This window comes from Hylobates moloch, unplaced genomic scaffold (genome assembly GCF_009828535.3).
Source record: "Hylobates moloch isolate HMO894 unplaced genomic scaffold, HMol_V3 SCAFFOLD_14, whole genome shotgun sequence".
NCBI lineage: Eukaryota > Metazoa > Chordata > Mammalia > Primates > Hylobatidae > Hylobates > Hylobates moloch.
The window spans coordinates 64,671,420-64,685,120 of NW_026652289.1; the positions used below are offsets into that span (position 1 = coordinate 64,671,420).

The 13,701-nt window shown below is 41.5% G+C and overlaps 1 protein-coding gene across 19 annotated transcripts in view; it reads left to right on the forward strand.

The window, feature by feature from the left end:
• CSNK1G1 (casein kinase 1 gamma 1) overlaps nucleotides 1-13,701 on the forward strand; it is a 235,182-nt gene that overhangs the window by 172,800 nt on the left and 48,681 nt on the right. For all 19 annotated transcript variants that reach the window (XR_009209593.1, XM_058427276.1, XM_058427280.1 and 16 more), the window contains 2 exons: nucleotides 10,010-10,161; nucleotides 12,595-12,829. Coding sequence is in view for 18 of the 19 variants with exons in the window: in XM_058427276.1 (XP_058283259.1) it covers nucleotides 10,010-10,161; nucleotides 12,595-12,829 (387 nt within the window). In the remaining variant the exon portion in view is untranslated. The remainder of the gene's footprint in view (nucleotides 1-10,009; nucleotides 10,162-12,594; nucleotides 12,830-13,701) is intronic.

A 13,701-nucleotide genomic window follows, 5' to 3' on the forward strand; every position in this document is an offset into this window, starting at 1 on the left:
GCAGATTTTGAAATTCAATAGATATTCCATCTTTTTATCTTAAATCGCAGGAACTACAGTACTAAGGAAGGTGGAAAAATGTCAAATACTGGGTTTTTTAATCTCATGAATTTACCATCTGAGTAAAGTTAGTCTGTTAGTAACTCAGCTGAGCTGAGTTAGTCTTTTTTTTGAGACGGAGTCTTGCTCTGTCACCAGGCTGGAGTTCAGTGTTGCGATCTTGGCTCACTGCTGCCTCCACCTCTTGGGTTCAAGCGATTCCCCTGCCTCAGCCTCCCTAGTCTGGGACTACAGGCGTGCACCACTACGCCCAGCTAATTTTTTGTATTTTAGTAGAGACGGGGTTTCTCCATGTTGACCAAGATGGTCTTGATCTCCTGACCTCGTGATCCGCACACCTTGGCCTCCCAAAGTGCTGGGATTACAGGCGTGAGCCACTGCACCCAGCCGAGTTAATCTTTTTGGAAAGGGAAAGGACTTTACTCCTCTGCCCCTACCCCACCTCCAATACACAACACACTTTTACCTATTTTTATTTTGGGCCAGGCACAGTGGCTCACGTGCCCAGCACTTTGGGTGGCCAAGGTGTTACCAGATGGAAAGTCTTGACTGTGAGTTGTCCAAGTTCTTGGTGCATTGAGCAAAGAATTGAACAAAACGCACAAAGCAATGGAAGACGAAGGCATAGATTTATTGAAGTGAAAGTACACTCCACAGAGTGGGAGCGGGCTTGAGCAGGTGGCTCAAGAGCCCTGATTGTAATGTTCCTTGGGGTTTTTATTGAATTAAAAGAGTATGGTAGGCCAGGAAAGGTGTCTCACGCCTGTAATCCCAGCACTTTGGGAGGCCGAGGCAGGTGGATCACCTGAGGTCAGGAGTTCGAGATCAGCCTGGCCAACATGGTGAAACCCTGACTCTACTAAAAATATAAAAATCAGCTGGATGTGGTGACAGGCACCTGTAATCCCAGCTACTTGGGAGGCTGAGGCAGGAGAATCACTTGAACCTGGGAGGCAGAGGTTGCAGTGAGCCAAGATCACGCTATTGCACTCCAGCCTGGGGGACACGAGTGAAACTCTGTCTCAACAACAACAACAAAAGATCATGGTAACACGTCTAAGTACCTTTAGAGGCTTCTGATAGGTTATGCCCTATGGAAATGAAGGATTCTGCCCTAGACCAATCAGAGGCAGGATTCTGTCCAGGACCAGTCAGAAGCAAGATTCTGCCCAGGACCAATCAGAGGCATCTCACCTATGGCATATATGCATATGAAGGTCCCAGAATGGACCAAAACCAGACATTCCTATTCCTGACATAGGGGAGGAGAGGTTCGGAGAGGGATGGGCCTTTGGCCCCTTATGACTTGGTTGTGAACAGGTGGGGTTTTCCTCTTAGTCCCATTCCAAGAAGGCAGCCATAGGTTGGCCTTAGGTTTACTGTTTCCAGACCCTATTCTCCTGCCTCAGAGGCAGGTGGACCACTTGAGGCCAGGAGTTTGAGACCAGCCTGGCTAACATGGTGAAATCCCAGCTCTACTAAAAATGCAAAAATTAGCCAGGCATGGTAGTGCATGCCTGTAATCCCAGCTACTCAGGTGGCGGAGGCAAGATAATCACTTGAACCCAGGAGGTAGAAGTTGCAGTGACCCAAAATTGTATTGTACCACTGTACTCCAGCCTAGGCAACAGAGCAAGACTCTGTCTCCAAAAAAAAAAAAAAAAAAAGGAAAGTGTATTTTGGATTCTATCTACTATAGAAGAAATCTGTCCTGTCTTGGGCTTTCTTTTCTGACTCCTTTTGGGTAAATAAAATGTTAAGCCTGCTTTAAGGCTGAAGGCATTCATAATTGTGTGTATGTAATACAGACACTGTTAAAGCTCAATGTCTGTGGCTCAGAAATGTGAAATTATTCCTCTTCTTTTGCCTTTCCTCACTGCCTCTTCCCCCACCATACAAATTTGAGCTCATGTTAGCAGCCTATGTTTGGCGGTATTCCAGTTCCCAGGAGGCCTTTAAACAAGATGATTGTAAAACATTTTTCATTATAGGACAGACAAAGTAATCCTGTTTTCTTAATTCTGGGCCTAGCTGTTTTTGTTAGTAAACCAGCATTTTGAGTAAATTCATATGTTTAACTGGTTCATGTTGCAAAGAGACATTTTTTGGAGTCAGAGACATGACAGGGATTGTTTGTTCTTTTTTAAAAAAGAAATACTATGTATTATCTCATATCTTTGTAATAATGCATTGTTTTATGGGTTTATTCTCTGAGTTTTAAAGGCTATGTTTCCATTTTTCCCTTTCATTACTTACAATGGAATAATGTCTAATTTATCTGCCTATTTCTAATTTCTTGCTAAGAGTACATGTTTAATATTATTTTCTTTAATGATAATTGCCCATGTATTATAATAATAATTGCCTGATCCCTCAGAAACATTACAGAGCATTTAGTAGTTGTGCTAGAAACTATTACTATTGATGGGGCTGAGAAGAGAATTAATTTAATTTGGGAGAAAAATTATTCTGTTTTCTTTAAACATTAAAAAATAAACTATATAAACAAAGCAAAAGAATGGGCTTGCCAAAGTTGTTGTCCTTCAAAGTTAGGTAATTTAGTTTTTAAAAAAGAATGAAAGACTAATTATTAGGCAATAATAGGATCAAATTACCAAAACCTTTGAGGTGGTTCTATTTCAGTTCTCAACCTGATGTGCATTTTAAAATATCTCTACTTAGAGTAGTTACGGTTCATAATATGTTGTAGATTGTTTTTAGATAACAGCTTGGATGATAAAAGCAGCCATTTTCCTTGAATTGGTTTATTTAACTCAAGTTAAACTTCATACAGACCAAAAATTGGCTCTAGTGTTCTACATTCATTGCCTATTCTGTGCAGCTTGATGTATGTGTGAGCCATATGTCCAGCAGGGTTTATAACATCATGTTATTGATGATGGAAAGGCTGTTTCATAGTACTAAGAAAAATATACAAGATAACATATATACTGTATATGTAACCTTGCAGTTTGGTTTATAAGAGATTTAACCTGTAGCTAAAGGAAAAATAATGAAATCTATTGAAAATCCTTCAGAAAAGGAAAATTCAGTAGTCACTTCTTTAGTTTCCAGGTTTCTATGCAGTTTACCAATTTAGGAGGGGGAGACCTCATTTCCAGAGCAGATGAGAGATTATAAAACTGTTAATACCTTAGTTTCCAATATACCATTGATCAAAGACTCCAGCACATATCTTCCTTGCCTGAGTCTCCCACTTCCTTTCCATTCCCTCATAATTATTTATAGAAAGTACCTGTTTACTGCATGTGTACCTTATGTTGCACTTAAGGATCTGCCCTTCTCCCCAGTCTCATTAAAGGATTTCATAGCATAATGTGGATTAATTTAAAATTTCTTAAGCAGTAGATTAGAGATGTCTCTGCAAAAGAAGAATGAAATATACAGGATTTTTTGTTTTTTCATTTCAGTGCAGCCCGGCTGATAAGCCGTTACTGTGTGGTAATCTCTGACCAAAGAGGCAGACTTTCTTAGTGTGCCTGTGTTTGTGTCTTTTACCACCAGCACAGACCACTTTATGGGCACTCATGCGAAAAACCAGGCTCAGAGTAGAACTTGCATGGGGAGCTTTCTGTACAGATAGTTCTAATAAATTACAGCTACATCTCCCAAAGAAACGTTTATTCTCAAAGGTATATTTTCTATAAGAAAATAACTAAGAAACTTTAAACAGAGAAATCTTTTTAACTTGCCTTAAAATTCTTTTCTTCAAAAGGTATTGAGTCCAGTTGTTTTGATCTGAAATTTTCACTGTATTCTGAATCCTTATGATGTATTAATCATAAAACAAAGCAAAACCCTTTATTTCTACTCTCTAGATATAGTGTTTTCCAGCTGAGGTTACACATCAGCATCACTTGTGGAGCAATGTTTGCTTCCACTCCTAGAAATTCTGACTCAGTAGGTAGGAGGTAAAGTCACTGTATCTCATTTTGGGTATTTTTTTTTAAGTTTTAAAGATATTTCTGATAGATACACTTGCAGTTGAGTTTCACTATCAGCTTATATTTGAATTGGTGCCACACGTTATTTCATAAAATATGGAGGTGAGTTTCATTCATAGTTCTGTGGCTTTACAAAGAGGAACCCAGAAGGTAGCTAGAAGGAAATCCTGGCCATAATAAGAATTTGGGTTTTGAAAGAAACCAGTCTAAACCCCCTCCTCTTTTTGTTGTTGTTGTTGTTGTTGTTTCTTTATTTCTTCTAAAGAGAAAAAACGGGATACATGGGCAGAACGTGCAGGTTTGTTACGTAGGTACACGTGTGCCATGGTGGTGTGCTGCACCTATTGACCCATCCTCTAAGTTCCCTCCCCCCACCCCCCATCCACCAACAGGCCCTGGTGTGTGTTGTTCCCCTCTCTGTGTCCATGTGTTCTCAATGTTCAACTCCCACTTATGAGTGAGAACATGTGGTGCTTGGTTTTCTGTTCCTGTGTTAGTTTGCTGAGAATGATGGCTTCCAGCTTCATTCATGTCCCTGCAAAGGACATTATCTCATTCCTTTTTATGGCTGCATAGTATTCCATGGTGTATATGTACCACATTTTCTTTATCCAGTCTATCATTGATGGGCATTTGGGTTGGTTCCATGTCTTTGCTATTGTAAATAGTGCTGCAGTAAACATACATGTGCATGTGTCTTTATAGTAGAATGATTTATATTCCTTTGGGTATATACTCAGTAATGGGATTGCTGGGTCAAATGGTATTTCTGGTTTCAGATCCTTAAGGAATCACCATACTGTCTTCCACAATGGTTGAACTAATTTACATTTCTACCAGCAGTGTAAAAGCGTTCCTATTTCTCCACAGCCTCGCCAGCATCTATTGTTTCCTGACTTTTTAATAATCACCATTCTGACTGGCGTGAGATGGTATCTCATTGTGTAAACCCCCTCCTCTTTACAGATAAATAAGCTAACCCAGAGAGGCTAAGGAATGTGCCAGAGTTGAAAGCAGAAGCAAATACTACATCTAAGACTCTGACTTGAGCTCTTTCTATCTCGGACCTTGACCCTCTCCTAGAAATGCTTCAAAGTCACTCAGTGGTCTAGAAGTTGCTTTGAGCATCCCAAAGCCTGCCAGTGTGTTGTGAGGTCTCAGGGTACTTAATAAAAGCAATAATGCAGCGAGCAGGAACTCTTAATTCTTCAAAGTTCCTAGGTAGGAGTAATAGGTGACATTATAGTTAGAAATTGTAGATATTACTCAAAATCCCTTTGTGACTTCGTTGTAAACATGGAAACTTCTGGCAAAAGATAATCTAGATTTGATACCAAGGATTATTAAGAAAAAGGTCAGTTGTCTCATTTAAACTGAACCTTAAGTATTGGCAACAAGTGTAGGAAGTTATGCCAATATTATATTTCTAAGCAAGCCTGACTTTTAGCTTGTACTTTAGAAAGAGGATATTATGCCCAGATTTGCAATTTAACCAACGAATGGAGTAATATGTTTATTAATTAGGATTAGAGTTGGCTGCTTTTTAAAAATCCAAATACGAGTAGCTCAGTCAAGGTGGAGATTGATTTTTCTTTTTGATAAAAAAAGTCCAGAGAGAAGAAAAGTCCAACATTGGCATGGTTACTCCACAGCCATCAGGGACTTAGGTTCTTCTCTTTTTTGCTCCATCTATTCTTGGCACTACTTTACATCGTCAAGATGTCTGGTGACTCTAGATGGCTTCTGGACCTTTAGAAGATCACACCTTTCACCTTTCATTCTAGCCATCTCTCTTGCAAGAATTTTTTTAGAATTATACACTCAGTGGCCAGGCGCGGTGGCTCATGCCTGTAATCCCAGCACTTTGGGAGGCCAAGGCAGGCAGATCACTTGAGGCCAGGAGTTTGAGACCAGCCTGGCCAACATGGTGAAATCTCATCTCTACCAAAAACTAAAAAAAAAAAATTAGCCGTAGTCTGTAGTCCCAGCTACTCAGGAGGCTGAGGCAAGACTAAAACTAAAAACAAAATTAGCTGAGTCTGTAGTCCCAGCTACTCAGGAGGCTGAGGCAAGAGAATGGCTTGAACCCAGGAGGCAGAGGTTGCACTGATCTAAGATCATGCAACTGCATTCCAGCCTGGGCAGCAGAGCAAGACTCTGAATAAAAAAAAAAAAAAAAAAAGAATTATACACTCATTTCTGCTTCCATCTCATTGGTCTTTCCTAATTGTCAAGGGAGGCTGGAGTTATAACTGGGCAAGTTGCTATTTGCAACAATTAGAAGTTCTGGGCCAGGCATGGTGGCTCATGCCTGTAATACTAGCACTTTGGGAGGCTGAGTTGGGTGGATCACTTGAGGTCGGAGTTCAAGACCAGCCTGACCAGCAAGATGAAACTTCATCTTTACTAAAAATACAAAAATTATCCAGGCATGGTGGCAGGTGCCTGTAATCTCAGCTACTCAGGAGGCTGAGGCAGGAGAATGGCTTGAACCCAAGAGGCGGAGGGTGCAGTGAGCTGAGACCACGCCACTGCATTCTGGCCTGAGCAACAGAGCAAGACTCTGTCTCAAAAAAAAAAAAAAAAAAAAGTTATGTTATTTTAAAAGAAGGGGAGGCTGGGCATGGTGGCTCACACCTGTAATCCCAGCACTTTGGGAGGCCAAGGCAGGCAGATCACGAGGTCAGGAGATTGAGACTATCCTAGCCAACATGGTGAAATACCATCTCTACTAAAAATTAAAAAATTAGCTGGGTGTGGTGGCACGTGCCTATAATCCCAGCTACTTGGGAGGCCGAGGTATGAGAATCACTTGAACTCAGGAGGTGGAGGTTGCATTGAGCCGAGATCGTGCCACTGCACTCCAGCCTGGCGACAGAGTGAGACTCTGTCTCAAAAAAAAAAAAAAAAAAAAAAAAGAGAAAAAAAGAAGGGGAGGGGCATCCCTGTAATCTCAGCACTTTGGGAGGTCAAAGCAGGACGATCATTTGAGCCCAGAAATTCAAGACCAGCCTGGACAACATAGTGGGAGCTCATCTCTGGAAAAAATTTTAAAAACTAGCCCGATGTGGTGGCATGTGCCTGTGCTCCAGCCTGTGCTCCAGCTTGGTGGCATGTGCCTGTGCTCCAGGCTGTTTGGGAGGCTGAGGCAGGAGGATTGCTTGGTCCCAGGAGGTCGAGGCTGTGGTGACCCATGGTCATACCACTGCCCTCCAGCCTGGGTGACACAGTGAGACTCTGTCTCAAAAGAAAAAAGGAGAAGGAGAATGGATATTGGGCATGCAAACAACAGGCACTGCCACAACCTGCTTTGAAGAATATAATATTTATATTAGGAAAATAACATTTTAGTAGCATTAAATCCTTATAACTGCATTTACCATGTGTCTGATCAATAAAAGCAGTAAATCTCTAGGACAGAGTGTTCTGCTTTGGATGTCTCAGCAGGAGTCATTGGAAACAACTATTGGGTTTTGTGTATTTTTAAAAAACTGAAAAATGACTTCTTCAAAACAACCGGGAAAAAAAGACTCTTTGAGGCCTGGCGTGGTGGCTAACGCCTGTAATCCCAGCACTTTGGGAGGCCGAGGCGGGCGGATCACCTGAGGTCAGGAGTTTGAGACCAGTCTGGCCAACATGGGGAAACGCTGTCTCTACTAAAAATACAAAAAGTAGCTGGGCATGGTGGTGTGCGCCTGTAATCCCAGCTACTCAGGAGGCTGAGGCAGGAGAATGGCTTGAACTCCAGAGGCGGAGGTTGCAGTGAGTTGAGATGGCGCCAGTGCAGTCCAGCCTGGGCTACAGAGTGAAACTCCATCTCAAAAAAAAAAACCAAACAAAAAAACCACTTCAAATTAAATCCTTTTCTCTTTTGGAGATAGGGAGAATCAAGACAACCACAAAAACAATTGAACAGATATTTATCGAACTAGCAGGAGTAATGTATATTAGAGGATACAAGCTAGTAATAAACATATTTAAAGAAAATGTTCAAGTTGTTTAGGATTTAGGCCGGGCATGGTAGCTCACGCCTGTAATCTCAGCATTTTGGGAGGCTGAGGTGGACGGATCACTTGAGGTTGGGAGTTCGAGACCAGCCCGGCCAACATGGCAAAACCCTGTCTCTCCAAAAAATACAAAAAAAATTGCTGGACACCATGCCTGTAAACTCAACTACTTGGGAGGCTGAGGCACAAGAATTGCTTGAACCCAGGAGGTGGAGGTTACAGTGGGCCAAGATAGCGCCACTGCACTCCAGCCTGGGTGACAGAATAAGACTCTGTCTCAAACCAAAAAAAAAATTGTTTAGGATTTAATGAATCAAGATAGACTAATACAATATATGAAATAGTTATTAATTCCAAATATGTGAGACCTACCCTCGAGAGAAGTATGTGTTAGATGTACATCTGCCTATATCTCACCCATAGAAATAAAAAGGGAATGGGGCCAGGCACAGTAGCTCATGCCTGTAATCCCAGCACTTTGGGAGGCCAAGGAGGGTGGATTGCTTGAGCTTGGGAGTTGTTCAGGACCAGCCTGAGTAATATAGTGAGACCCCATCTCTATAAAAAATCAAAAACTTAATCTGGTGTGGTAGAGCGAACCTACAGTCCCAGCTGCTACTCGGGAGGCTGAGCTGGGAAGATCATGTTGGTCCGGGAGGCAGAGATTGCAGCGAGCCGAGATCTTACCACTGCACTCCAGCCTGGGTGACATTGAGACCTTGTCTCAAGTTAAAACACTTAGAGGCAGAAGCAAACAATAATCTACAACATATACAACTATAGACCACCATATACATAAATGTATAAGATGGGAATGTTTCTGCTCTATGAAACCAGTTAATTTTTTAAGTGTTCTATAATCTTTTTTTTTTTGAAATGGAGTCTCGCTCTGTTACCCAGGCTGGAGTGCAGTGGCGCCATCTCAGCTCACTGCAACCTCCGCCTCCCAAGTTCAAATGATTCTCCTGCCTCAGCCTCCTGAGTAGCTGGGACTATAGGTGTGCGCCACCACTCCCAGCTAATTTTTGTATTTTCAGCAGAGACAGGGTTTCACCATGTTGGCCAGACTGGTCTCAAACTCTTGACCTTGTGATCCACTCACCTCAGCCTCCCAAAGTGCTGGACTTACAGGCATGAGCCACTGCACCTGGCCTCTGTAATCTTATTTAATATCTACTATTCTCATGGTACCAGTTACATATTTAGTGAATGCCTCATATTTACAATGTACTTTATAAAGGAAATTTATTCACAATTTGCCACTTAGGTGAGAAAGTCTGGATTTTGGCTTCTTAATAGCTATGAATTTCAGATCTGGGGAAAACCCAGCCTTGTGTTTTTTCCCCCTTTTCCTTTCATCAGTACTTATCAGCAACCAAACACTAAGTGTCTGTTGACTTTTCTCCAGCTGATAGAAAACAAAAAACTATAGAGACTCCCTGTGAAAAGAGGGGCAGTTGTGCTGGCCTGGGGCCAGGCTGCACTCTCTGTGACCTTGCCTCTTCAGTCTGAGTTGTCCATAGGGCAACAGTTCCAAATAGCCCATGTTGCTATGGCAGTAAGCATAGAGAGTGCTCATGAACCAGCTAATGTAACAAGTTCTGTTAGCCTGGCCTTTGAGCTCAGTGAGCCATCCTTTGAGCCTTTTATGATACTGTACTTTCAGGCATCCTTTTGGGAAGATCCAATGGATCAGGGACCGTTCTCTATCTTATAGCAGTGGAAATGTTTTTGGCACTGTGGTATTAAATAACTACTCATTTGAACATATTGTGCAATGACTTAGCCTTTCCCATCATTATTAGTTCCCATTGAAGCTGTTGTGCTCAGTTTAAGTTTCCAGTAGGGACTATGAAAGAAAATGGAAATCTCACAAATTGTACTTTTAAAAATATTTTATTCAGTGCTAATACTGTTATCTCATATTTTGGCTTTTGTGTCTCCCACTCTATACCCCCATTTCCCCTCTGCTTTCAGGTGAAGGTCTCCCACAGGTGTATTACTTTGGACCATGTGGGAAATATAATGCCATGGTGCTGGAGCTCCTTGGTCCTAGCTTGGAGGACTTGTTTGACCTCTGTGACCGAACGTTTACTTTGAAGACGGTGTTAATGATAGCCATCCAGTTGGTAAGTTGGAATTGCTATTCTAGAAGAGAATAGGCTGGTTCCTCAGCCACATCCTTGTGGGCCTTTTGGTGATTTACTAGCTGTAGCAACACATCAAGAATTAGTACTCACAGGCTTGATGGCATTCTGGGAAGCTGGCTGGGGCAAAAAGGGTAAATTCAGAGAAATCACACTACATCTGCAATTTGCTCTATTTTAAGACTTTGCACCTTGGAGCAATGCTCTGCCCTTAACTGAAGAGGAAGTATATAATTTAGATTAGGGAGAAAGAGGACGATTAGATGGAGTTGTAAAAATGTGAATAATTTATTTGATTTTGTTTTGTTTTGTTTTGTTTTTCGTTTTTGAGACAGGGTCTCTGTCACCCAGGCTAGAGTACAGTAGCATGATCATAGCTCACTGCAACCTCAAACTCCTAGGCTCAAGCGATTCTCCTGCCTCAGCCTCTCCAGCAGCTAGGACTGCCGGTGCCATGCCAGCTCATTAAAAAAAAAAAAAAAATGTTGTAGAGACAGACTCCCACTATGTTGCCCAGGCTTGTCTAGACTGGTCTCAAGTGGTCCTCCCACCTCGGCCTCCCAATGTGCTAGGATTACGGGCATGAACCACTGCACCCAGCCTATTTATATGTTTTAAATATAGCTGTAAGGTTTTGTCATGTCCTATCTCTCCCTTCACTGTTGCAACCAAGAAAAGATTGATATTTGCACTAACACTCAGATTCAAAATTATGTGACTAGGAATTTGCTGTAGTTCTCTGGCCTCCAGTTCTCTGAGAGACAAATTTCAGCTGAAGAGGCAGCTCTTGTAGCTCCTACCAAATTATACACCAATACCAGTGTAAGAAGCAGGTCCAACAGTTCCTTTGAGAAGTTTGTCACAAGCCCTTTGGGGAAGGATGCAAATATATCTTCATTTGTTTGAAATGGTAATGGTCTCTCCCACTGTCCTATAAAAATTTGGAAATGTTAGATAATTGACTTTGACTTTTGAGCCCCAAATTCAAATATCTGAGCTTCTCTTTCTCTACTAAAAGTTAATAGAAAAGGGCTGGGCATGGTGGCTCACGCCTGTAATTCCAGCACTTTGGGAGGCCAAGGTGGGCGGATCATGAGGTCAGGAGATTGAGACCATCCTGGCTAACATGGTGAAACCCCGTCTCTACTAAAAATACAAAAAATTAGCCGGGCGTGGTGGGGAGCACCTGTAGTCCCAGCTACTCGGGAGGCTGAGGCAGGAGAATGGCGTGAACCCAGGAGGCGGAGCTTGCAGTGAGCTGAGATCGTGCCACTGCACTCCAGCCTGGGCGACAGAGCAGGACTCTGTCTCAAAAAAAAAAAAAAGTTAGTAGAAAAGCTTAGTAGATAGAAATACTTAATAAAATTTGAAATACTTTTATGATGATTATTTTTGGTTATATTTAACTTAACATAAAAACTGTAGCCCTGACCAGGCATGGTGGCTCATGTCTATAATCCCAGCACTTTGGGAGGCTATGGTGGGAGGGTCACTTGAGGCCAGGAGTTTGAGACCAGCCTAGGCAACATAGACCCCATCTCTACAAAAATAATCTTAAAATAAATTTAAAACAACAACAAGAATGAACTGTTTCGGCCAGGCATGGTGGCTCATGCCTGTAATCCTAGCACTTTGGGAGGCCGAGGAGGACGGATCACCCAAGGTCAGGAGTTTGAGACCAGTGTGGCCAACATGGTGAAACCCTGTCTCTACTAAAAATACAAAAATTAGCCAGGCATGGTGGCACGTGCCTGTAATCCCAGCTACCCAGGAGGCTGAGGCACAAGAATTGCTGGAACCCAGGAGGCTGAGGCTGCACTCCACCCTGGGTGACAGAGCAAGACTCCGTCTCAAAAATAATAATAATAATAATAGTAATGAACTGTTTCTCTGTCTCTGCTGCTAATTAGCTATGTGATGTCAGGACAGTACTAACTTCTCTGGGCCTCACAACATTGAAAACTGGGTTGGGTAGTCTTGTCCAACTAAGGATAGGAAGATGTGGGCAGAAGGTGAATGTAGCAGTGGCATTTGTCTCAAAGGTCACCAACAGTTTGATATCCTACCTGGGAATACTTCTTTTCTCTCAAATGCTTAATTTTCTGAAGTAGCATACAAACAACTGATTTCATTTGTCGTTTGCAAATTGTGACATTATGAGGTAAAATTGAGCTATCATTTTAGCAGACCTGTACTATCCCACTTTCTTTTCCTGATCTTGATATTTGTTATGTACATATTTATAGCAAAATATTTTTTTGTTTACAAGTTAGTGAAGTGACTCTGGGTGGTGAGAGGAGATGAATTTCACTGTTATTTCAGTAATTAAAACCTTGGTCTGGTTAAAGAAACTGTTTTGATGTATTTTCCTGATATACTTCTTTAGAGTATTTCTATCATTTGTTTCTCTTTCAGCTTTCTCGAATGGAATATGTGCACTCAAAGAACCTCATTTACCGAGATGTCAAGCCAGAGAACTTCCTGATTGGTCGACAAGGCAATAAGAAAGAGCATGTTATACACATTATAGACTTTGGACTGGCCAAGGAATACATTGACCCCGAAACCAAAAAGCACATACCTTATAGGGAACACAAAAGTTTAACTGGAACTGCAAGATATATGTCTATCAACACGCATCTTGGCAAAGGTGTGTTTTTTTCTGTTCCATGAAAGGGGCAAGCCATTAGAACAGTTTATTATTCCTGTAACACTTATATCCCCATTGTGCATTACAACTTGTGGTTTTTATTGTTTCATAAGGTTAAGTGATTTTTATACATGAGAAGTTGAGACGGTAAGTTAATGACTTTTCAAAGAATCCTATAGACTATACATAGGTTCTTAATTCTTTACACTGTGTTTCCAAATGTTTAGTTTCTGAGCAGTGTGAGTACTTGAATTATTGTAAAAAGAGGATAGCGTTTTAGTGAGTTTAGTAACGAATTTGGTATTTACTTATGTATGACCCCATATATGATAGTCCTGAAGAGGACATCAGGCTGGGTTGGCAGTGGGGAAGAGTGCCTCACTAAAAATGGAGTAGACTTCTGTTCACTGCACATAGTTCTGCACAGAAGTCTTCAAGGAAGAGCTTCTGTCTTATTCAGTGAAAATATACTTGGTTTACCATTAGTCTTGCAATTTACTCAGGATAAACAACCTGCACAAATATTGTTAAATGCTCTAATCAAGGCAGAAGACCTTACCTGTGAGGAACTAGCCCAAGGGGGAGAGTATTTGTCGGAGAAGTCTAAGAAACAGTGGGGAGACCAAGCAGGCAGAGCCCTGGGCTTATCCGCTTCAAAAAAGCTTCTCTTTTTTATGTTTCATATATTGGGCTTCCATGGAAGATTCTATTTGAAGAAAAGACTCCTAGGTGATTGAAAAAAACATGTTTGAAAATCAACATTCTGGAGAGTAGACAAGCAGAATATTCTCAGATTCCATACTCCTAGACAGAAATAATTATAAAATATTCTTAAATATGAACTATTGCACACTAAGATGTATTTTATTTTA